Source organism: Lepidochelys olivacea (genome assembly GCF_965140295.1).
Source record: "Lepidochelys olivacea isolate rLepOli2 genome assembly, chromosome: 8".
Lineage (NCBI taxonomy): Eukaryota > Metazoa > Chordata > Testudines > Cheloniidae > Lepidochelys > Lepidochelys olivacea.
In genome coordinates this window covers 38,636,313-38,662,366 of record NC_140418.1, presented here as the reverse complement: position 1 = coordinate 38,662,366, position 26,054 = coordinate 38,636,313, and the positions used below count along the sequence as shown (strand labels likewise).

The 26,054-nt window shown below is 43.7% G+C and overlaps 1 protein-coding gene and 1 pseudogene across 2 annotated transcripts; both read right to left on the bottom strand.

Annotated features, from left to right (window-relative positions):
* Nucleotides 1-138: 138 nt before the first annotated feature.
* Nucleotides 139-20,902, bottom strand: LOC311524699 (protocadherin gamma-A4-like). Its single transcript, XM_084636061.1, has 2 exons — nt 18,571-20,902; nt 139-360 (listed from the first exon to the last, which is right to left on the bottom strand). Exons 1-2 carry the CDS (start codon nt 20,737-20,739, stop codon nt 280-282), a joined length of 2,250 nt encoding a protein of 749 aa, XP_084492187.1. The 5' UTR covers nt 20,740-20,902; the 3' UTR covers nt 139-279.
* A 2,157-nt stretch (nt 20,903-23,059) lies between these two features.
* On the bottom strand, nt 23,060-25,549 carry LOC311525675 (protocadherin gamma-B1 pseudogene; annotated as a pseudogene). The gene has a single exon. The product of its transcript is annotated as a protocadherin gamma-B1 pseudogene (transcript).
* Nucleotides 25,550-26,054: the final 505 nt, after the last annotated feature.

Genomic DNA, 26,054 nt, shown 5'->3' with positions numbered 1-26,054 from the left:
CACGAAAGCTTATGCTCAAACAAATTGGTTAGACTCTAAGGTGCCACAAGTACTCCTTTTCTTTTTACAGATACCAACAATTTCAGATAAAAAATGATAAAGCTCAAAAGTTATAGCCTCACCTGAACCGAGGTCTGATCCTCGTAACTAATGTTTAATTCTTCAGTAACTAGAATAGGATCCTTTATCTCACAAGTCTGCTGACTGGTCACGGTATTTGCATAGTTTGATTTGGTAACGTTGAATTGGCTCTTTCCGCAGTCCGTGGTTAGAGAACCCTCATGTGAGCAGGAGTGAAGAAAAGCTCTGACTCCATCGATTCCCACAAACTGCGAGACGGGAACTCCACTGAAAGTCACACTGGAGGAGTCAAACAGCTGCGAGTTTCTCCACCTGCGGAGCCTCAGGGCCAGGAACACTAGGATAAAGGTAAAGAACAAGCAAGAAACGGAAGCCACAGCTATCACCAAATACAAGGTGAGGCTGGACTGGGGGTCTGCAGGAGCTAAGAGACTGCTTAAATCGGAGAGGATTTCGGGGATGCTGTCAGCCACCACCACCGTGACAGTGGCCGTGGCAGAGAGAGGGGGCTGCCCGTTGTCCTTCACTAAAACCACCAGACTTTGCTTGAGCGCATCTTTGTCTACAAAGGAGCGCGCTGTCCTGATCTCGCCGCTGTGGAGTCCTACAGAGAAGAGCCCCGGCTCTGTAGCCTTCAGCAGCTGGTAGGAGAGCCAGGCGTTCTGCCCGGAGTCTGCATCCACCGCCACCACCTTAGTGACCAGGTAACCCGGCTCGGAGGAGCGAGGGGCCAACTCCACTCCCGTGGAGCCATCGGTGGGAAAGGAGGGGTGTAAGATGTGCGGGCTGTTGTCATTCTGATCCAGTATAAAGAGAGTGACGGAGACATTACTGCTGAGAGGTGGGGAACCCCCATCCTGAGCCTGCACTTGGAACCGAATCTCCCGGAACTGTTCGTAATCGAAGGAGCGCAGAGCGTAGAGAGCCCCAGTCTCGGAGTTAATGGAGATGGAAGAGGACAAAGGCACTTCGCTTCTGTCTCCTTCATTAATGGAGTAAGTGATTCTCGCATTTTCCCCCCAGTCGGGGTCACTCGCCCTCAGGGAGAAAACGGAGACTCCTCTCGGGTTATTCTCAGTGACGTAGCCGGTGTAGGGTATTTCATCGAAGAAAGGGGCGTTGTCGTTCGTGTCTAAAATCTGGAGTGAGATCGTGATGGCTGTAGAAAGAGGAAGAGTCCCATTGTCCGTGGCGGTCACTGTGATGTTGTATGCTGCCACCTGCTCCCTGTCCAGGGCTCGGTCTGTCACCAGACTGTAATAATTCTCGAAGGGTTTCTTCAGCTGGAAGGGGAGGTCGATTGGTAACGAACAAGTGACCTCCCCGTTCTCTCCTGAATCTAGATCTTGTACATCTAAAAGAGCGATGACAGTCCCGAGGGGAGAGTCCTCGGGGATCGAGCTGATGAGAGACCTGAGAGCGATTTCCGGAGCGTTGTCATTCACATCGCTAACAACGATCACAATTTTGGATCTGCCAAAAAGTCCTCCCCCGTCATGCGCTTGTACCTCAATTTCATACAATGAAGCTTCCTCAAAGTCCAGATTTCCCACAATAGTTACATCTCCAGTGTTCGAATCCAAGCGGAATATTTTGGAAGCTTTGTCTGTGATTTTTTTGAATGAGTATATCACCTGTTTGTTTATTCCTTGGTCCGGATCAGTTGATTTTACTGTAAGAATTGTGGAACCCTTCGGGACATTTTCCAAAACGTTCACTTTATAGATAGGCTCGCTAAAAACCGGTGGGTTGTCATTTGCGTCAAGAACAACAACGCGGATTTGCGCAGTGCCCGATCTGACTAGATCTCCCCCGTCAGTGGCTGTGAGGACTAGATCGTGAACAGCTTGTTCTTCCCGGTCTAGAGACTTTTCCAGCACCAGTTCGGCATATTTAACTCCATCGGTTCCCGTTTGCACATCAAGAGAGAAATGCCTGTTATTGCTGAGCTGGTAGCTCTGGAGAGAATTAATACCCAAATCTGAGTCATGGGCATCACTCAAAGGAAACCGCGATCCCGGTGTTGTTGTCTCGCTGACTTTTAACTCAATTTCTTCTCTCTGGAAGCTGGGAGCATTGTCATTAATATCTGTGATTTCAATTTCAACTCTATAAAGCTTCATTTTATCCTCCACTATAACCTCACAGTTTAACGAACACTCCTCCAGCGCGCCACAGATCTGCTCTCTGTCTATCCTCTCTGTGGTTATTAAATGGCCGCTCTTAAAATTCAAAGCAAAATACTGGGTCCTACCTCTGGAAGCAATGCGGACTGCGCGGTCTGAGAGCTGCTTTACTTCCAGCCCCAGATCCTTTGCGACATTCCCCACGGAAGATCCTATCTCCATTTCTTCCGGAATCGAATAGCGAATTTGCCCAGAAGCTGACTCCCAAACGGTAGCCAACATAAAGCAGAACAGGGCTCGCCCTTTGCAGTGCCGTAGCTTTTGTGTTTCTGGCACTCCCATGCTGGTCTGGAGACGCCGCGTTTGGATTTTATCTTTGGCAGAATGTTTCCGAAAATATTTATAGTTAAAACCAAAGCCACTTGCAGCGAATATCACCGTTTAATATTCATACCCGGTGAGTGTGAATCTGATCTCTGTGTTCTGTGCTGTGAAACAGCGGGGCTCGGCTGGCTGGATCTCTCAGCGCATTTTGCTTCCTGATTGGTGAACAGCGGCGCTCAGAGTCTCAACCAATAACTGCACACGCTTCCTGCTGGAGTTTTTAGACTGATAGTGTGTTGGAATTTTAATCTGATAGGCAACATTCTACCCTCGGTGGTTTCTCCTTGTTAGGGATATGTGAGAGCTTGAAATGCTTCCAAGTAATGGAGAAAAATGTTGGTGGTCAGGAATCTGGGTTGTTATGCACAAATATGTAGAAATAATATTTTATGTGTTTTTAATATGTTTATGCGTTAATTACATGTGAACAGATTTGCCTAGGATTATTATGTCTAAATCTATGCTTTTCCACCTGACTGTCCTTGGTGGTGCACTTATGCACTCTTAAGTTGCTATATACTAATATGCTCTTTTAGTAAAGTTCTTATTGAGTTGTACATTAGCAGCATTAAATATTATATTTTTATATTTCAGTTATATTTGGCTGTTCATGTTCGTTACTTAATTCATGTTATTCATTTATATCGCAATGGCTATAATATGAATAGAAAACTCAGGTGTGCCATCTATGGGTGAGCTCTATCTAATAGAGGATATAAAATTATTTGTATTCCATATATTTTCCAGTTTTCACTCTCAGTTATTTAATACCTAGTAAAGAGGGACGCTATTGGCTTCCCAGAAAACTCTAACACAAGAGGAAGATATGTAACTATAATTCAGTAACAGAAAACACTAAAGTACATATATTTGTGTATGTATATACACACCACACACAAGATATATATATATATATAGGTAATTGGGCCTTTATATATATGTGTGTGTACGTAATATATATACGACATGTGTTGTAGTAATGTCAATGTGATAAACTAAAAAACCGTGTGAGAAATAAAATCACAGGATCCTCCATCCTTCGTTTATCAGCACGGTTGAGCACATCAACTGCATTTTGTCCACAAAGTTCCCTTTTCCTGGACAACTCCTAACGTTCCAGACCTCTGAGCAGCTTCAAATATCCGCTATCACTAAAACATCAACCAGCCAAGGGAAATTCCCCTCCCCCAAAATGAGGAATATGTCCCTCCTCGCTACTCCTAAAAACAATCGTTCTGGGCCCAGGCCCTTGACAGTCAATATTTACCATACACTTGTGACAATTCATACAGCCGTGACAATTCTCATTGTCGAAATCTCGCCACCGGGAGGGCTAGACTCAGGGTGTCTGGGCAGAACACTTACAGCTTTCCAAAGTGTGACCCAGCACTTGCTTCTAGTTCTGGTAAATGAGTCTGGAAAGTTTTAAAATATTATATATTTCTGTATATCAAGAATTATAAAGCACATTTTAAGAAACTCGATGGCTCCCTATTATCCCAGAGCATTTGGAATAATGGGAATTAAAGCAACCTGGCCTGATAGGTATAGGTATAGGGGGAAAGGGCACAATTACCTTTTTCAGACTTTCCAAAACATTTGAAAAACAGTCTTTCTCTGCGGGATGTATGGCCATGTACGGAATATAGGACAGTAGGGCAAAAGAGATTTATCATTACTCGTCTGGGAGGAGCTGCAAGATTCACTCATGGCTTTGCCACAGGTGAGCAATGAAGCCATCACAAATCCGCATAATTGAAAGCTTTTATATCACACCTGAAAACCAGGCTATACAAGCGACATAAAAGAGAGTCCTCCAGGGGTACTGGAGGAGTAAAAAGGGTATCTTTATATATTTATGACTATATCATCTGTCCAAGATATTGTAGAACACTAATCAAAGAAGACTTCTGCAAAATAAGCAGTATGTAGAGTGGTTATTTTTTAAAAAATTATGCATTAAAATGAATTGAAACATTTGTTCTGTACTATTAGAAAATATATCTTTTACTTCAGGTATCTAGATATTTATTGAGAATAAAGTTATTCTAAGGAAATGTTTTGAATGAGAGGAAGGATGTTCACTCTTAAAAGAAAGAAAAATATCTTGTAATTAAAACAGCGGATTGGGATTTAGGAGTCTTGAGTTTGATTCCGAACTCTGTTTCAGACTTCTTTTGTGATCAACAGGAGGTCTACTTTTACTTAAATTCATCATCTGTAAAATGGGGGTAACCTTACTCTAGGTAGCAGGAATGTCATGAGTACAAATTCATACATGTTTGTGATACGCCTAGATACCACATGAGGCACTATAGGTAGAAGCCTTAAAAACAAACAAACATACCCAAACCAAAACAACCCCCCCCCCCAAACACCTATTTCACAATGTGTTCCTATACTAGAAGACGTCTGGTCTTCATTTACAATTATTCATTCAAAGTTGAACAGGAAAATATAGAATGCATGAAAACAGAATCTCACCTCCACAAAAGTCTCTGTCTCAGCTTTTAAGTTGCTAGAGTCATCGCACATAAATACCGCCCCTGAGCTGTCACTGCACAGAATATTCTCGTTCCTCTGCACAATAGGCTGCGCGAAAGTGAATTCATTCTTTCGGGCGTCTGAGGACAAACACAGCTGGTAGGAATAAGGCAAAGTCCCATCTTCATAGTTTGGCGGGAACATAGAGCCTGTCTTGGAATAAGGGTCAGGACCAAAACACTGAAGTAATTTGGGTTTCCTTGACGTTCTCAATTTCATCACAATGGCCAGTGTCACTGTCAGGAGAAACAAAAATGAGATCAAAGCTAGAGCTACCACCAAAATAATAGTAAAGCCAGACTGAGATGCCGAGTCACTCGATTGGTCGCTCATTTCCGGAAGAGCCTCTTGGAAGTTCTCGGCAAACACCAGGTTGAGAGTCACTGTGGCGGACAGAGGCGGCTGCCCGTTGTCCTTCACCAGGATGACCAGCCTGTGCTTCACAGCATCTCTGTCCGCAAAGGCGCGGGCTGTCCGGATCTCCCCGCTCTGCAGCCCCATGCTGAAGAGCGACGGGTCCGTGGCCTGGAGCAGATGGTAGGAGAGCCAGGCATTGTGTCCCGAGTCAGCATCCACCGCCACCACCTTAGTCACCAGATAACCTGCCTCGGCCGAGCGAGGGACCATCTCGAATAAGGCGGAGCCATCGGCTCCGAGGGAAGGGTGCAGGATGCGAGGGGCGTTATCATTCTGATCCACAATAAACACCCTGACGGTGACATTGCTGCTGAGAGGCGGAGACCCGCCGTCTTGGGCCTTCACTTGCAGCTCAAACTCCCGGAATTGCTCGTAGTCGAAGGAGCGCTGCGCATAGATCGCTCCGGTCTGGGAGTTAATGGAGATGTAGGAGGAGAGAGGCACCTCTTCGAGGTTGCTACTCAGGATGGAGTAAGTGACTCGAGCGTTCCGGTCCAGATCCCGGTCTGAGGCTTTTACACTGAAAATAGATGCTCCCGAGGGATTGTTCTCTGGCACATAGGCGGTGTAGGAAGGTTTCTCAAAGACAGGCGCGTTGTCATTGATATCTGAGATCTGCAACAAGATGGTTTTCTGGGTGGAGAGTGGGGGAGAGCCTTTGTCTGTGGCGGTGATTGTGATATTGTACTCCGGGGTCCTTTCTCTGTCCAGGGTGCTGTCTGTAAGAAGCTTGTAGTAATTATTGGAAGACGATATAATTTTAAAGGGTAAATCTTCTTGTAAACGACAGGAGGCCTTTCTGTTTTCTCCGTCGTCTCGGTCTAGAACTTTGATCAGAGCTATCACTGTCCCAGGCACTGAGTCTTCGGGGATGGGGCTGGCCAGGGATGCGAGTGTTACCTCGGGGGCATTGTCGTTCTCATCAAGAACCTCGATCTCCACTTTGCAGTGTGTCACTAGTCCGCCTCCATCCTTTGCTTCTACTACCAGGGTGTAGTCACGTGTCTCCTCAAAGTCCAAGGGCTCCTTTACGGTGATTTCCCCGGTTTCTGGGTCCAGACTGAATTTCGGACGGGCCTTTTCTGGAATGTTGCTGAAGACGTAGCTGATCTGAGCATACGAACCTTCATCGTTGTCGGTGGCTCTAACCTGAAGCACTAAGGAGCCCGTCGGTGCATTTTCCCTCAGGCTGACTTTGTAGAGCTCCTGAGTGAAGATGGGGGGGTTGTCATTGGCGTCGGTGACATTAATCCATATCTGGGCGGTCCCAGTTCTCTGCGGCTCTCCCCCATCCACAGCCGTGAGGATCAAGTGAAGGCTGCGCTGGCTTTCCCGGTCCAGGGGTTTCTGCAGCACTAAATCTGCATATTTATTGCCATCCCGGCTCTCTTTGACTTCCAGGATGAAATCCTGATTGGGGCTCAGCTGGTAACTCTGCAGAGAATTCACCCCAACGTCAAGGTCTTCAGCATTTCCCAGGAGGAAGCGGGCACCTGGTAAAGTAGATTCACTCATCTCTAGTTTGATATTATCTTTTAAGAAACGCGGGGCATTATCGTTAATGTCCTGGATCGCGACATTTATGTGGAAAATGTTCAAGGGATTTTCCAGCACAGTTTCGAAATTTATGATGCAGAGTTGAGGTGTCCCGCAAATCTCCTCCCGGTCTATCCTGTCATTCACATAGACGTTGCCACTTTCTCCATTCACAGAGAAGTATTCCTTTTCCGAACTGACACGGAGCTTCCGGCTGGGCAGTTCTCTCACACTCAGCCCCAAATCCTTGGCGAGATTCCCCACGAGGGAACCTTTGGCCATTTCCTCCGGAATCGAATAAAGAATCTGCTCCGAGACCCCCCGGCAGAACAAAGAGAATAAGAATGCAAACAATAGTACCTGTTGTCTGACGACCAGGTCCGGCTCTCTGTGCCTCGCATCCATCCTCATTCCTGTCACCTTTGCCCTCTTCTTGCTGTCTCTCGTCTTCTTTTTTAATCAGATCAGGTAATGAAAAACCCCATCAAGCTGATATAATCCCTGGTAAGAAAGAGTAATTGGAGTCCGGATTGTTTAACTGTTCAGAGCGCTGTGAAGGGGTGTTTATTTTTCTCCGCACAGACTGTGTGGAGTCTCTCTGCTCTGCTTTCTCTCTGATCTGCGCTGTGTGACGGAGCAATCGCACTGCAGGAGGCTCCGGTGGATCTCCGGCTCCAGCCCAGGCTCCGCATTGGCCAACAGCGGCACTCTGAGTCTCAGCCGGAGAACTGCAACAGCAGCGATCTTATCAAGGCGCCGGCACAGCTGTAGTGACTATTGTGGATTATTCTGTATAGCTAAAAGTTATATTGTAATTGTATAGACGAGAATGAAACCATTATCAAGTACAAAAATGTATCTTTGTATAGAAATGTAGATGTCAACTCGACATGCTTTTTGTGTATTTTTTGTGCACCTATCAGTCTGTGAATATCGTAAGCCTTATACTTTCTTGACTTTTCTTTCACGTTGTTAGTATGTATATATGTGTGTGCGCGTGCGCGCACACATATGTCGTAAATAGGTAAAAGAACTTTTCAGCATTTACAATGACTTCGTTTAAATAATCATATCCCCTGCGAACACACACATGCCTGAGATCCAGATAAGGATAGTTCTTTCAAGTTTGACAAAAAGCAATAGAAAGTTAGAATGACACGAGCCATTGTTGGTTCTAAACCGCTGTCTAAACTTTTGAATGGAACCATTTCAGTAATTACTTTTAGAGCCTTTAGTTTGTCTTTTTCTTTCAAAGTAATCTGTCTCCTCAGAAGAGAGTGTTTCTAAAATAACTACGAAAAGTTTCTATTCTCCTACACTTTACTGTAATTATACAGTTGGCCATATTCCCCCATAGAACCTCACTAAAGAACGGAGTAAAAAAAAATTCCCAGAAGCTCTCTCAGGTATACAAAATATAGGGCATCTCAGAAAAGGCAAAAATGTTTCCCTTAAACCTCTGTATTCAAAAGTTTTCTTACGATGTAAAGCTAGAGTAAGTCTGTCAAATATTCCTACACCAATGTGAGGTAAATCTAGCTACAACTACATGCCTAGTAGACGGAATGAATTTAAACTAGCCATTTGATCACTATTAATACATATACTATGGAAACATATAATTTGTCTTAGCTAAACGTTACTAAAATGTTTTAGAATCTAATTTCTAATGCCAACAATTCCATGAAAAACACATCAGTATAATCTGTCACACATATTTCTCAATCTGTCAAGGCTCAAATTTAGGACAAAAGAAAATTACTATTGTAGGAAACCTAAAATGATGTCGAAACTGTCCTTCATCATAAATATGTATTTACATAGCCTAATGTAATGTTTATGAATTTTCAATGTCTATGCCTTTCAGTCATGAAAGTTTACAAAACCCCTTTTTGGACTGAAATAAACTGGGTTGCAGAATAATATTGTAGAGACCTGTTATAAAATATTCATTTTACTTTGCACTAAAAATGTATAGTCGTTAGAAGTCGATGTTTCCAAAAATATACACGAATTTCCACTTGTTTGTAATATTTCAGGCAATTAAACTCTCCAGTCTCGCTGATTAAATAAACTACCAGGTTTGCAACAAACGTATATTTCATAAGAATTGGTAAAAGGGAATTAGGAGATCTCCTTTCTATGGAACAATAATGGACTTAGATGTATCTATCGACCAAATGTTCAGTTGACTAGTGTGACGTTGGCAGACCAGGTGCCAGCTTATGCCAGAGCCCCTGGCGAATTCACTTGTGTACCAGTATAGATCAATGTAATTGCTAAATGTATAAGGGTGTATTTGGAGTTTAAACTACTTGAAAACTAGTGGTACGTTACTTGCATTGTTTTCTCTTATATGTATCTGAGTGCAGTAGCAAACATTACATTGTGGATACCCCTGTAACTAAATAACCCATCAAATGAACCATCAAACAAGCAAGAAGCCTTGTGAAATGCAAATGAAGAAATTTAACAAAAAACCTGCTAATTTCAAAGCAAGTCATCATTGTGTGTGAGGATCAGAGGTCAAAGATGCAAAATGCATTCCTCACTCTCCCTCATCAAAGGAAAAGCCCACACTAGTGACACTGTCAACTTGTTTTCTGTGAGAAGAAGCAAAAAGTATGGATTCAAGGAAAGATCTTTCATCTCTGGACTGTTTCGACTCTTAGAGGGAAGTGTACCAGATGCAAAGCAGAGATCCCCAGAGAGAATTTGGGAACATTGAAAAGACTTTTGGGAAACTGGCAGCTTAGTACATCACTGTCACCATTTGGAGTTCCAAACAGTGACTCACCCACAGATATATTTTACCTGCTTTAACAGCTCAATAACTCTTATTTCCTTTTCTTAGCTAATAAACCTTTAGTTAGTTTACTATAGAATTGGCTACTAGCACCATCTTTGGTGTAAAATCTAAAATACCAATTAATGAGAAGTAAGTGACTGGTCTCCTGGAACTGGGAGCAACCTCATGTAGTGTGATTTTTGGTTTAAGTGACCTTCTATCACAAAGTCCAGTTTGTGGGGGTGGCAAGATAGACTGGAGAGTCTGAGGGGACTGTCTGTGACTCCATGGTAAAACTGGCATTGTGATCCAGGAGTAGGGTGACCAGATGTCCTGATTTTATAGGGACAGTCCCGATTTTGGGGTCTTTTTCTTATATAGGCTCCTATCACACCCCACTCTCTATCCTGATTTTTCACATTTGCTGTCTAGTCACCCTATCCAGGAGTTCACATTTGTTACTGGCTTGGTGAAATCTAATTATAGAACACATCACCAGTTTGGGGGTGTCTGCCCTGCTTGTGACAGTCTGCCCTGAGGTAGGTGCTCACAGTTCCCCTGCCAGTGTGGATGTGGAGCTCCTGATTCTCCTCCACTGAATGACTGTGTTTTAATTCTGTCTTTGGCAGAACGTTACCAGTAATGTTGATAGTTAAAGCAAAGCTAAATTCATTCCTAGAATATAGTTCCTTACTGTTCAGTCCAGATCCCTTGAGTGCAATGCTTCATTTGTAGTAAAAGGGGTGCTGGGGCTCAAGCAATCTTTTTACTTTCATAACTGACCTATCAAGCCCAGAGGTTCAGGGGCTCAGTCCTGGCAAACCCTGGCACAAATTAAACACTGGGTGAGTGTGAATCTGAGCTCTGTGTTCTGTGCTGCCTAAATGCCAGGCTGGGCTGGTTGGATCTCTCATCACCTTTCTCTCCCTGATTGGTGAACAGCGGTGCTCAGAGTCTCAATCAATAACTGCCGAACCTTCACGCTGGAGTTTTTGACAAGTACTTTCATTTGAGAGTTCACATTATAAATATGTTGTTTTCTCATTATTATGTACATAAATCTGAAGTATTCCCAAGGAATAAAATTTGTGTTTGTAGGACTGATTGTTATTTATAAAGTTTTAGTGGTTTAATTTTGTTTATTTTGTTTACTTGACTATGAATTACAAATAGCTTGGTCCAGAGTTATCTATATATATATGAGATATATGTTTCTCAAATCCAACTATCCTCTGGGCATTTCATTCTGATGATGCATTGTGCAATTGCTAAATGCTTATATCTTTGTAGTAAACTTATACCTGACTTCTATGTCAGTAGATGTACTATTTCACATTTTTTTATTATTTGATTTGTTCATTTTTGTTGTTTAAGTCCATTCTTGCACTGTGGATTAAATATAAATAAAGGACTCAGGAGTGCTATCTATGGGTTGGCTTTATCTATTAGGTGATAAAATAATTTTTACTCTATATATTTATGAGCCTGGTGGTCTTCAAACAAAGTTTTATAATATCTAGAACAATGGAGAGCTATTGGAATTGATACTAGAAGAACGCTACTTCAAGGGGAATATATATTCCAATAATGCAAACATTTAAAATATCAAATCACACATATGGGACACACACGCATACTAGTAACGTCAATGTAATCAATTGCTGAGACATATAGTGAATAAAATCACATAATACTACAGCTTGTTGTATACTTTTGAACACTCTGACCAGTAATACACCTATTCCATGGCAAAAACATCTAACATTGTAAATATTCGAGAAGCTAAAACTAAATCACTATTTTAAGACTACCAACCAGACAAGTTCATGTTTCCCTTTCCCCTCCAAAGTGGTATATGACCTTCCTCACATAAAAATTAAAGAAATAAAATACAATAAAAACACTGGCCCTTGGGCCCATAGTAGTCAATAGCCAGTGAGAATAGGAAGAGTCCACTTTTTGCAGGCTAGAAATAGGAGCACTGTCTGTTGCTGTTGAAAAGGAGTTATAGCATTCCAGTGGTATCCAGTACATGCTTCCATTTTGGGAAAGTGTAGAAAAACTGGTTTTTAAAAACCATGCCAAGGCCAGTAGACCTCAACTGAACACTGATAAATGCATAGCTGGAAACAAGTCTGGCTCACCTGTGTATTAGTATTGTTAAAACAGGTATTATTAGATTTATAAAAATGTGTTTAGTGTTTAGACTTTATGAAATGCTTGTAAATTGCTGCATACATTAATCTCACTTATAATCTCTGTACCCCATATTATAAAGTAATGTTTAAGTATTTGCTCTGTAACTGTAAAAGTGCTTGTTCTGAAACTGTAAACTCCCCCAGTCAGAAGAGAAGCAAGTGTGAAATACTAGTTTACCACAGGAGATGTTAGCTCCTTCTCAACAAAGAAGGCCTATAGACATCAGACAAACCACTGTGGAACATCAGAGGACAAAAGACTTTGTTGATTTGTTGGTCCTCCCTCTCAGGCATTAAGAGCAGACATGCATGTGGATTCCTCCCATCAGTTTGAACAGTGGGGGAAGGCCATGGAGACCTCTGACAAGAAGAAACTGAATCTCTTTGCAGCTTGGACTTTGGGAGGGCAAGATTTCTAAGAATAAGCAAGGGATCCACAGCTGCATAGCCAAGGTTAGCCCTAAAGGACATATAGAGCTTCCATATTAGAGCAGCTTCTATCACCTTATGAAACCTAAGACTGTAACTCATTTGTCAGTGCACGTTTATCTGCTTTAATCTTGTAAATAACACTCTAATTTCTTTTTCTTAATAAAATTTAATAAATCTATTTAATAAATTATTAGTTAATTTACTATAGACCTGGCTACAAGTGCTGTCTGCATTGTAAGGATCCAATGTGCCATTGACCTGGGGTAAGTGATTGGTCCTTTGGGACTGGGAGTAACTTGAATATTGTTATGATTTTTGGGATAAGCGACTATGATTTTTGGGATAAGGGACTATCTATCAGAGAGGTAAGCTTACCTAGGTGGCAAGACAGACCAGAGTACCCCAGGGGACTGTCTATGACTCCATGTTCAAACTATAATAATGCTTGAGTAGTTTACACTTGCTATTTGGTTGGTGAAATCTAAATATAGAACTCACAACCAGTTAGAAGTTTGTGCCCTGCATCTTAACAGCCTGTCCTGTGATTGGTACCTGGGCTTTTGAGCCACCCCAGACAGCTTAACAATTATACATTCACTTTTATATACAAAGACTTTTTAAATGCATCATTTAAATGTTAAAGTATCTGGCTTTACACCCCTACTGAACAGTTGGACTCATGATAACTAAGGAAACCTAACTTGAAGGAGCAGTTACAAAGAAAACAGGTCCAATTAAAATGTTTTAAAACTCTGTATATTACTTGTAAAACAAATGTCCCCCTTGTAAGATATGAACATAGACAGACTACAGGAAGAGGTGTTGTAACGATTTTGTCATAACTTCCTTTGAATGACCCGCATAACGCTCTAATATCTTTGCCACTGTTGAGTAATTCAGCCATCACAAACTTATGCCAATAAAACTTTTATATCACACCACAAAATCATGTTACATAAGGGACACGTAAGGGGTGGGTCATCCGTGGACCAATAGAATATTTATATGTTTGTGTCTATATTAACTAATATATATATATATATAACTAAGACATGAAAGTTGCTATATTACAACAGAAAAACTTCAAAACCAGACTCCAGCAAGAGACTGTTGAATTGGAATTCATTTGCAAATTGGATACAATTAACTTAGGTTTGAATAGAGACTGGGAGTGGCTAAGTCATTATGCAAGGTAACCTTGTTTTTTCCTACCCCCCCCCCCACCTTCTTGTTAAACCCTGGATTTGTGCTGGAAATGGCCCACCTTGATTATCATACACATTGTAAGGAGAGTGATCACTTTAGATAAGCTATTACCAACAGGAGAGTGGGTTTGTGTGTGTGGAAAAAGGGGGGGGGGGAAAGAAAACCTGGATTTGTGCTGGAAATGGCCCACCTTGATTATCATACAAATTGTAAGGAGAGTGATCACTTTAGATAAGCAGGAGAGTAGGGTGCGGGGAGAGAAAACCTTTTGTAGTGGTAAACACCCATTTTTTCATGGTTTGTATGTATACGAACATCTTCTGTATTTTCCACAGTATGCATCCCATGAAGTGAGCTGTAGCTCAGGAAAGCTTATGCTCAAATAAATTGGTTAATCTCTAAGGTGCCACAAGTACTCATTTTCTATTAACCTATCAGGTTCCTATCGAACTCTTAGAAAAGACTGCTGCAAGAGAAGCAGTTTAATCGTTTCTTTTTACATCTTTATCTTACAGTTGTTCCCATTGTGCCTCAGCTCCTCCCCAGTAAAATGGGTAAAATAAAGCTACTCTAAAAGGCAGGAGTATTGTGGAAACAACTTCATTAGTGTTTCAGAGATGCGAATTGTGTGCGCCATGGAACAGTCTAAAAACGACTACGGTTCAATTCCACAACGACCTCCTACACTTCTTAAAGATGAAAAGAGTTACTTCAAAATCTTCAAACAAACATGAATATGAAATTATAAGTTCACCAGCTCACCTCCGCAGCAGTCTGCGTCTCAGCATGTAAACTACTAGATCCGTTGCCCATAAATACCGTTCCTGAGCTTTCACCGCACAGAATATTATCTGCTACCTGGACATTTGGTTTCAGGAAAGTGAAATCATTCTTCCTGGCGTCTGAGGACAAACACAGCTGGTAGGAATAAGGCAAAGTCCCATCTTCATAGTTGGGTGGGAACATAGAGCCGGTGTTGGAATAAGGGTCAGGACCAAAACACTGAAGTAATTTAGGTTTCCTTGACGTTCTCAATTTCATCACAATGGTCAGTGTCACTGTCAAGAGGAACAAAAATGAGATCAGGGCTAAAGCCAGCACCAAGTAGAACTGTATATCAGACTGAGATGCCGAGTCACTCGATTGGTCGCTCATTTCCGGAAGAGCCTCTTGGAAGTTCTCGGCAAACACCAGGTTGAGAGTCACTGTGGCGGACAGAGGCGGCTGCCCGTTGTCCTTCACCAGGGTGACCAGCCTGTGCTTCACAGCATCTCTGTCCGCAAAGGCGCGGGCTGTCCGGATTTCCCCGCTCTGCAGCCCCATGCTGAACAGCGACGGGTCCGTGGCCTGGAGCAGATGGTAGGAGAGCCAGGCATTGTGTCCTGAGTCAGCATCCACCGTCACCACCTTAGTCACCAGATAACCTGCCTCGGCCGAGCGAGGCACCATCTCGAACAAGGCGGAGCCATCGGCTCCGAGCAAAGGGTACAGAATGCGAGGGGCGTTATCATTCTGATCCACAATAAACACCCTGACGGTGACATTGCTGCTGAGAGGCGGGGACCCGCCGTCTTGGGCCTTCACTTGCAGCTCAAACTCCCGGAATTGCTCGTAGTCGAAGGAGCGCTGCGCATAGATCACTCCGGTCTGGGAGTTAATGGAGATGTAGGAGGAGAGAGGCACCTCTTCGAGGTTGCTGCTCAGGATGGAGTAAGTGACTTGGGCGTTCCGGTCCAGATCCCGGTCTGAGGCTTTTACACTGAAAATAGAGGCCCCCGAGGGACTGTTCTCTGGCATATAGGCGGTGTAGGAAGGTTTCTCAAAGACAGGGGCGTTGTCATTGATATCCGAGATCTGCAACAGGATGGTTTTCTGGGTGCAGAGGGCGGGGGAGCCTTTGTCTGTGCCGGTGATTGTGATATTGTACTCCGGGGTCCTTTCCCTGTCCAGGGTGCTGTCTGTGAGGAGCTTGTAGTAATTATTAGAAGACGACACTATAGTAAACGGAAAATCATCCAGTAAATGGCATGAGACCCTTCCATTATCTCCAAAATCTAGATCATTAACACTGATCAGAACTATCACTGTCCCAGGTACTGAATCTTCTGGGACAGGATTGGACACAGATGTGAATGTCACTTCGGGGGCATTGTCGTTCTCATCAATAACTTCTATTTCCACTTTGCAGTGTGTCACTAGTCCGCCTCCATCCTTTGCTTCTACTGCCATGGTATAGTCACGTGTCTCTTCAAAGTCCAAGGGCTCCTTTATTGTGATTTTTCCATTTTCTGAGTCCAGGCTGAATTTCTGAAGGGTCTTTTCTGATACCTTGCTAATAATGTAGCTGATCTGAGCATTTGAACCTTCATCGTTGTCGTTGGCTTTAACCTGAAGCACTAAGGAGCCCGTCGGTGCATTTTCCCTCAGGCTGACTTTGTAGAGCTCCTGAGAGAAGATGGGGGGGTTGTCATTGGCGTCGGTGACATTAATCCATATCTGGGCCGTCCCAATTCTCTGCGGCTCACCCCCATCCACAGCCGTGAGGATCAAGTGAAGGTTGCGCTGGCTTTCCCGATCCAGTGATTTTTGCAGCACTAAATCTGCATATTTATTTCCATCCTGGCTCTCTTTGACTTCCAGGATAAAATAGTGATTGGGGCTCAACTGGTAACTCTGTAGAGAGTTCATCCCAACGTCAAGATCTTCAGCATATTCAAGGAGAAATCGAGCCCCTGGCAAACTGGATTCACTGATTTGTAGATCGATGCTGTCTTTTAGGAAAAGCGGGGCATTATCGTTAATGTCCTGGATCGCGACATTTATGTGGAAAACATTCAAAGGATTTTCCAGCACAATTTCGAAATTTATGAGGCAGAGTTGAGATGTCCCGCATAACTCCTCCCGGTCTATCCTGCCATTCACATAGACGTTCCCACTTTCTCCATTCACGCTGAAGTATTGCTTTTTAGCTGCAGACACGACTCGTAGCTTTCGCCGCGGCAGTTCTCTCACACTCAGCCCCAAATCCTTGGCGAGATTCCCCACAAGGGTACCTTTCGCCATTTCTTCAGGAATCGAATAACTGATCTGCCCTGAGACCTCCCGGCAGAACAAAGACAATAAAAAGGGAAACAGCAGTACTTGCCGTGTGACTGCCCAGCCCGGCTCTCGGCCGCTGATTTCCATCCCAATGCCGGTCAGATCTCCTCTCTTCTTCCTGTTTCCTTTTCTTTGTTTTCATTACATTAGAAAGGAGGGAATCAACAGTAATTTATCGCAGACAGAGCCCGGATTGCCTGTTGATTATGTCTACAGAGAGCTCTGAGGACGTCCCCCTTTCTCAGCCGGACTGTGAAGGTTTCTTTGCTATGCTCTTTCCGATCCGCGCTGTGTGACGTAGCAATCGCACTGCAGGAGGCTTCGGTGGATCTCCGGCCCCAGCCCTGGCTCCGCATTGGCCAACAGCGGCACTCTGAGTCTCCACCGGAGAACTGCAACAGCAGCGATCTTATTCAGGTGCCAGTAGAGCTCAAGTGACTACCATGGGAGGTTTTATTTTCTGCTTACAATGTATTCTATATGTACAGCATTTTAAAATGATTGTCCCTAATTGTAAACAAGTGAATCACAAAATAGATGTAAACAATAATAAATAAATAATAAAGAAAAATAAAAAATAGCCGTGAATGCTATTTGCTTCTGCACACGTGTATCTATCCATCTGTGGATAGTGCCAGGCCTTAGTTTTCTGTGCCATATTTGTGCATGTGGTGGGTCTGATTCTTTAAATATATATTTGTATGTATGTGTGTATGTATGTATGAATATGAATAATGGTAAGAACTTTCCAAAATTTTTCACAATTTCTATTTAAAGAATCACATCTACCACATACCTGAAATACACCCAAAGATACTTACCTATTGTTGGACACAAGATAATATTTTTAATACGAGAATGACATGAGCGGCCACGGGCCTCAAAGAAAACTTCTGAGCGAAACAATTTTCTTACTTACATGTAGAGCATTATTGTCCTTTTTAGATTAATTTTTTTCTTTAAAAAAATCTGTCCACCACAGAAAGTATTTCTAAATCAACTAAGAAAAGGTTCCAGTCTCATAAACTGAACTGTAAGTACGCACTAGACAAAGTTCTCCTATAGAACTGCCCTAAGGAAACACAGTAAAAGGTTGCCAGTCATACCCTCACGTGTCTCAAATTTCAAGCATCTCTGGGAAGTTAAAATTGGTTCTAATAAACCCATGTGCTCAAAATCTATCCTATGATGCAAGGAAAAAAATCTTGAAATATCCCTGCACCAATGACAGATAAACTGAACTATAATTATAGGTCCACATCACCAAAAATAGACAAAGGTAGTGCCAGGTTTTTATATCAATCTCTATTTAACAGGAACTGATAAAGTGATTTAGAATATCTCTTCTTTATAGCTCAGTACAAACCTTACTGTACCCACAAACACATTTTATTTATATGTAGTGATCAAATACTCCGCTGATTACAATACCACATAATCTAATTCCAAATGAATTACAAGTGCCTTTACTGGCTCCACAAATGTATTTAGACCATAAAAACGGCCAAAAATATTAGCTCACCTGAAGCGAGGTCTGATCCCCGTTACTAATGTTTAATTCTCCAGTAACTAGAATAGGATCCTTTATCTCACAAGTCTGCTGACTGGTCAGAGTATTTGAATAGTTTGATTTGGGAAAGTTGAATTGGCTCTTCCTGGAGTTCGTGGTTAGAGAACCCTCATGTGAGTAGGAGTGAAGAAAAGCTCTGACTCCATCGAGCCCCACAAGCTGCGAGACGGGAAATCCACTGAAAGTCACACTGGAGGAGTCAAACAGCTGCGAGTTTCTCCACCTGCGGAGCCTCAGGGCCAGGAACACTAGGATAAAGGTAAAGAACAAGCAAGAAACGGAAGCCACAGCGATCACCAAATACAAGGTGAGGCTGGACTGGGGGTCTGCAGGAGCTGAGAGGCTGCTTAAATCGGAGAGGATTTCGGGGATGCTGTCAGCCACCACCACCGTGACAGTGGCCGTGGCAGAGAGAGGGGGCTGCCCCTTGTCCTTCACTAAAACCACCAGACTTTGCTTGAGCGCATCTTTGTCTACAAAGGAGCGCGCTGTCCTGATCTCGCCGCTGTGGAGTCCTACAGAGAAGAGCCCCGGCTCTGTAGCCTTCAGCAGCTGGTAGGAGAGCCAGGCGTTCTGCCCGGAGTCTGCATCCACCGCCACCACCTTAGTGACCAGGTAACCCGGCTCGGAGGAGCGAGGGGCCAACTCCACTCCCGTGGAGCCATCGGTGGGAAAGGAGGGGTGTAAGATGTGCGGGCTGTTGTCATTCTGATCCAGTATAAAGAGAGTGACGGAGACATTACTGCTGAGAGGTGGGGAACCCCCATCCTGAGCCTGCACTTGGAACCGAATCTCCCGGAACTGTTCGTAATCGAAGGAGCGCAGAGCGTAGAGAGCCCCAGTCTCGGAGTTAATGGAGATGGAAGAGGACAAAGGCACTTCGCTTCTGTCTCCTTCATTAATGGAGTAAGTGATTCTCGCGTTTTCCCCCCAGTCGGGGTCACTCGCCCTCAGGGAGAAAACAGAGACTCCTCTCGGGTTATTCTCCATGACGTAGCCGGCGTAGGATGTTTTATCGAAGAGAGGACAGTTGTCATTCGTGTCTAAAATCCGGAGTGGGATCGTGATGGCTGTAGAAAGAGGAGGAGTCCCGTTGTCCGTGGCGGTCACTGTGATGTTGTATGCTGCCACGTGCTCCCTGTCCAGAGCTCGGTCTGTCACCAGACTGTAATAATTCTCGAAGGGTTTCTTCAGCTGGAAGGGGAGGTTGCTAGGTGTGGAGCACGTGACCTCCCCGTTCTCTCCTGAGTCTGGATCTTGCACATTTAAAAGGGCGATGACAGTCCCCGGGGGAGAGTCCTCGGGGATCGAGCTGATGAGAGACCTGAGAGCGATTTCCGGAACGTTGTCATTCACATCGCGAACAGCAATTACAATTTTGGATCTGTCAAAAAGGCCTCCCCCGTCATGCGCTTGCACCTCAATTTCATATAATGCAGCTTCCTCAAAGTCCAGTTTGCCCACGACTGTTATTTCACCAGTTTTAGGGTCCAAGTGGAACATTTGGGAAGCTTTGTCTGTGATTTTTTGGAAAGAGTATTTCACCTCTTTGTTGACTCCTTCATCCGGATCAGTGGCTTTTACTGTGACAACCGGGGAACCTTCAGGCACGTTTTCCCAAATGCTCACTCTGTAGACAGGCTGGCTAAAAACTGGGGCATTGTCATTAGAATCGAGAACAATTACGCGGATTTGCGCAGTGCCGGATCTGACTGGATCTCCCCCGTCAGTGGCTGTGAGGATTAGCTTGTGAACTGCTTGTTCTTCCCGGTCTAGAGACTTTTCCAGCACCAATTCAGCGTATTTTATTCCATCAGATCGCGTTTCTACATCCAGTAAGAAATGCCTGTTACTGCTGAGTTGGTAGCTCTGGATGGAATTTAGTCCCATATCTGGGTCCTCTGCCTGACGCACAGAAAACCGTGATCCTGGGGCTGCTGTTTCACTGATTTTTAAATCGAATTCTTCTGACAGGAAGCTGGGAGCATTATCATTAATATCTGTGATTTCTACTTCGACCGGAAAAAGCTTCATTTTAGCTTGAGCTATAACCTCACAATTTAACAGACACATTTCCATCCCACCACAGATCTCTTCTCTGTCTATCCTTTCCGTGATGTATAAATGGCCGCTCTTAAAATTCAAAGCAAAATACTGCGTCCTACCTCTGGAAACAATGCGAACGGCTCTGTCTGAGAGCTGCTCTACATCCAGCTCCAGATCCTTTGCGATGTTCCCCACGGAAGAGCCTTTCTGCATTTCCTCCGGAATGGAATAGCGAATCTGCCCAGCAACTGCCTCCGAAATGGCAACCAATATCACGCAGAATAGGACTCGCGCTGTACAGTGCCGGGTCATTTCCTTGCTGATGTAGCGCCGCCGATTCTCTGTCAGGGAATGTCTCCGTTTGGATTTTATCTTTGGTCAAATATTTCCGAAAATATTGGGTATCAAATCAGGAGCCAGTTTCAGCCAGTATCGTCCATTAATGCTTAGTCCAGAGAGACCCGGGGAGTGAGAGTCTGATCTCCAGGTTCTGTGCTGTGTAACAGCAGGGCTGGGCTGGCTGGATCTCTCGTCGCGTTTCTCTCCCTGATTGGTGAACAGCGGCGCTCAGAGTCACAACCAATTACTGCAGTAGCTCTGTGCTGGAGTGTGTACGTTGGTATTTATATTTGACATTTAACCTTTTAAAATATGCTGCGTTCTGTTTTGCAGGTAAATAGGGGAGTCCAATATATCTCCAGAAAACAAATACATTGTTGTCGGAGGCGAATCTGACTCAATTTCTTATAAAGTTACTGATAATATATCTGCAATTTTGATATGTTTTCTATGAATTAACATACATCTAACATACATCGATTTTGCCAGAGTTATTACTCTCTCTTTATATGTGGCACTTCCATAGAACTGTGAATTTTATGAGAATTTTGCTCACTAACTGTATAGTTGTAATATACTGATATCCTCGTTTCCTAACCTTATACCTGACTTGTACATCTGTCGCATTAAATAATATTTTGTTCATATTTCAGATATTTTGACTCAGTCAAATTTGTCATTAATTCACTATATTCATTATCAGCTCATTTGATGACATAGAAATATAGGAGCCATACGAGCGCTATCTGTGGGTGGGCTCGCCAAAAGGGTGATACAAAAATTGTACAATAAAGTTTCACATTCAGCTTTATAATATCTATTACAATAAGAGGCTGTTAGCTTCCTGGATATACTGCCACAAGAGGAATATATATAAAGTCCAAATATGAAAGGATACACGAGTGCATGTACGTACACAGCCAACACACATATACAGACACATGCTAGATATGTGGTGTTAATATCAATTTAATAAATTGCAGAGCAATATGATTAATAATATCACATGATTATTCAATTTCTCATGCATATTTGACCACTTCAGCTGCACCCTGGCCACTGCTGCACCCCCTCCAGGAAATTTTCTAACATTCCAAACCGCTAAGATGCTTTAACAGTCTGAAATTTTGAACTATAAACTTTCCAGGAAAATTATGGACTATGCGCCTTCCCCTACCTTGAAATATTTAAACTGGCCCGAAATTCATGGTAGCTAATATTCATTTCAGTCATAACTCTGGGACAGTTGGGTCCATATCTCTAGATCCTGGAGGGCTATAAGTAGATCTAGGATATTGCAAAGGAGGAGTTTAACATTTCCAGTGGACTCAACACTTGCTTAGGAGGGCTCTGGGATCTGGAAAGTGCAGAGAGCCGTCCCCCCAAAATGCCAGCTGTATGTATAAAAAGGCTTTCAAATATAATTTTACGAATATTTATGGCTCCCTATGATCCCCTGAATATTTGGATTCACGGTAGCTAAGAAAACTTGGCCTGACAAGTGCAGATAAAGACAGAATAATAGCCCTATAATAGTTTTTCATCGCTCAGATATTTGTAAAATACTTTCCTCCATGTAAATGATGTGCCATATCTAGAACACACTATGGTAATGTGTTACGGTTATATCATCACTTATTTAAGATGATTTACAAAATTTCCTCATCGCTTTCCCACTGGTGAATAATAAAGTCATAAAAAATCTAGCTTTATATGACACCATATCCCAATATCATGCTATAAAATTCACAAGAAAGAGGCAAGACATTGGCCAAACCATGAGCGCACTTTCCATATTTATGATTATAACAACTTCAAAACTTTTGGCAGTTTTAACTTATGCACTTTTAACAAAAACAGTTCAAAAGAAGCATATTAAAGAGTATTAATGGAACTTTACATATTAAAATTAAAAGGTTGTCCTATTTTTCTCTGTCGTTAGCAGAAGCACATCATATTGGCGAGCAGGTACATAATATCGCTGCAAAATGCACTTATTTAATTTAATTTAATTTAAATATTTTCAAATGAGAGAAAAGAGCTCTTTGGAAAGAGCGAAGGGATTGGCAGTTAAGGAAGTGGATAGGGCCTTAGAAAATTTGAGTTTTATCTTGTGGTAAATCGCAGAATTCCTCTCTGAAATGCCCAGGTCACTTATTCCCATTGTGGTGAGCTTTATACTTTATAAAATGGGGATAACTTTCGCTGTCCTCCACCTGAGGACAAAGTCTGAGGCCACAAATATTATGGAAATGGGTACAAAAGAAAAGCCTAAACACATTAAGGCAGTATTTCACAATGACTGCGTATTCTCTATAAAGATAGTATATGAGGCATTAAAACAGAAACTCACCTCCCCAGCAGTCTCTGTCCCACCATGTAAACTGCTTGTTCCATTGCCAATAAACACCGTCCCTGAGCTGTCACTGCACAGAATATTCCTGTCCATCTGCACATTAGATTTCAGGAAAGTGAATTCATTCTTCCTGGCGTCTGAGGACAAACACAACTGGTAGGAATAAGGCAAAGTCCCATCTTCATAGTTGGGTGGAAACCTAGAGCCGGTCTTGGAATAAGGCTCCGGACCAAAACACTGAAGTAATTTAGGTTTCCTTGACGTTCTCAGTTTCATCACAGTGGCCAGTGTCACTGTCAGGAGGAACAAAAATGAGATCAGGGCTAAAGCCAGCACCAAGTAGAACTGTATATCAGACTGAGATGCCGAGTCACTCGATTGGTCGCTCATTTCCGGAAGAGCCTCTTGGAAGTTCTCGGCAAACACCAGGTTGAGGGTCACTGTGGCGGACAGAGGCGGCTGCCCGTTGTCCTTCACCAGGGTGACCAGCCTGTGCTTCACAGCATCTCTGTCCGCAAAGGCGCGGGCTGTCCGGATCTCCCCGCTCTGCAGCCCCATGCTGAAGAGCGACGGGTCCGTGGCCTGGAGCACGTGGTAGGAGAGCCAGGCATTGTATCCCGAGTCAGCATCCACCGCCACCACCTTAGTCACCAGATAACCTGCCTCGGACGAGCGAGGCACCATCTCGAACAAGGCGGAGCCATCGGCTCCGAGCGAGGGGTACAGGATGCGAGGGGCGTTATCATTCTGATCCACAATAAACACCCTGACGGTGACATTGCTGCTGAGAGGCGGGGACCCGCCGTCTTGGGCCTTCACTTGCAGCTCAAACTCTCGGAATTGCTCGTAGTCGAAGGAGCGCTGCGCATAGATCGCTCCGGTCTGGGAGTTAATGGAGATGTAGGAGGAGAGAGGCACCTCTTCGAGGTTGCTGCTCAGGTTGCTGCTCAGGATGGAGTAAGTGACTCGGGCGTTCCGGTCCAGATCCCGGTCTGAGGCTTTTACACTGAAAATAGATGCTCCAGAGGGATTGTTCTCTGGCACATAGGCGGTGTAGGAAGGTTTCTCAAAGACAGGGGCGTTGTCATTGATATCTGAGATCTGCAACAGGATGGTTTTCTGGGTGGAGAGTGGGGGAGAGCCTTTGTCTGTGGCGGTGATTGTGATATTGTACTCCGGGGTCCTTTCTCTGTCCAGAGAAGATTCCGTGACGATTTTATAATAATTGCGAGAGGAGGACACTATTGTAAATGGCAGACTCTTTAGAATGTAACAGGTGACCTGTCCGTTCTCTCCGGTATCTCGGTCATGGGCTTTGATCAGAGCTATCGCGGTCCCGCGCGCTGAGTCTTCCGGTATTTGGCTGGACACTGATGTAAATGTCACTTCCGGGGCGTTGTCATTCTCGTCAAAAATTTCTATTTGTATTTTGCAGTGAGCAGTTTGTCCACCCCCATCCCTAGCTTCTACTTCCAGCATGTATGTGTTTGTTTCTTCAAAATCTAAATACTCTGTATTTGTAATTCTTCCGTTCGCAGGATCTAAATGAAACACTGTACGAGCATTTTCCTTCGCGTTGCTGAATGAGTATGTGATTTGCGCATTTAATCCTTCATCCTTATCCGTGGCTTTCACTTGAAGCACTAAGGAGCTTCGTGGTAGGTTTTCCCTAAGGCTGACTTTGTAGATCTCCTCAGTAAACACAGGGGGATTGTCATTGGCATCAGTGACATTAACCCTAATCTGAGCCGTCCCAGATTTGACTGGATCTCCCCCATCCACAGCCGTCAGGATCAAGTGATGGGAACTTTGTTTTTCCCGATCCAAAGATGTTTCCAGTACTAATTCTGGGTATTTATTTCCATCCGGGCTCTCTTTCACAGCCAGGGTAAAATGCGGACTCTTGCTGATTTGGTAACTCTGCACTGAGTTGATCCCGGTATCTGGATCTTGCGCTCGTCGTAGGGGAAATCGTGTACCCGGCAGTGCTAACTCATTGATTTCTAAACCAATGTTACTCTTGATAAACTGCGGGGCGTTATCATTAATGTCCTGGATCGCTACATTCACATGGAAAACATTTAAAGGACTTTCCACAACCATTTCGAGTGTCAGGACACAAACGGGTGTCTCCCGACATATCTCCTCCCGGTCTATCCTGCCATTCACATACAGGTTGCCATTTTCCCCATTCACACTGAAGTATTGCTTTTCCGAATTGACACGGAGCTTTCGCTGCTGCAATTCTCTGATATTTAATCTCAAATCCTTGGCGAGATTCCCCACAAGGGAACCTTTCGCCATTTCCTCAGGTATGGAATAACGAATCTGCTCCGAGACCGCCCGGCAGAACAAAGACAATAAGAAAGGAAACAACAGTACTTGCCGTGTGACTGCCCGGCTCGGCTTTCGGCGCCTGATTTCCATTCCTGCCTCTGCCTGATTTGCTCTCTCCTTTCCCTGTTTTGGTTACATCTGGTGTTTACAAATCCCATCCCAGCAGAGGGATAAACATTCCGGTATTGTGTGTTCTAACGGCAGTTCCCTTTTCTCAGCCGGGCTGGGAAGGTCTCTCTGCTGTTTCCTCTGCGATCTGCGCAGTGTGACGGAGCAATCGCACTGCAGGAGGCTCCGGTGGATCTCCAGCTCCAGCCCTGACTCCGCATTGGCCAACAGCGGCACTCTGAGTCTCAACGGGAGAACTGCAACAGCAGCGATCTTATCAAGGCGCCGGTACAGTACTACTCACAATCACGTAGATTTGCTTGTTTTGTTTTGTGCTTTTTTCTCCTAATTTGCATGGAAATGCAAAACATGTAGTATAATAAAAGCATTGCCTTGAAGTATAAATAACTGTTTTCTAATGTAAGTATAAATGTAAAGTCTAAATGCTTTTTCAATATAGATAAAAAGAAAGATAGATATAGATATA

What these genes read in the sequence shown, in the direction of transcription:
- LOC311524699 (XM_084636061.1), bottom strand. Translation starts at nt 20,739, where the DNA reads ATGACCCGGCACTGTACAGCGCGAGTCCTATTCTGCGTGATATTGGTT. An exon ending in AGCTGTTTGACTCCTCCAGT is followed by an intron (nt 361 to 18,570) that starts GTGACTTTCAGT and finishes TGACTCCTCCAG; the next exon opens with TGTGACTTTCAGTGGAGTTC.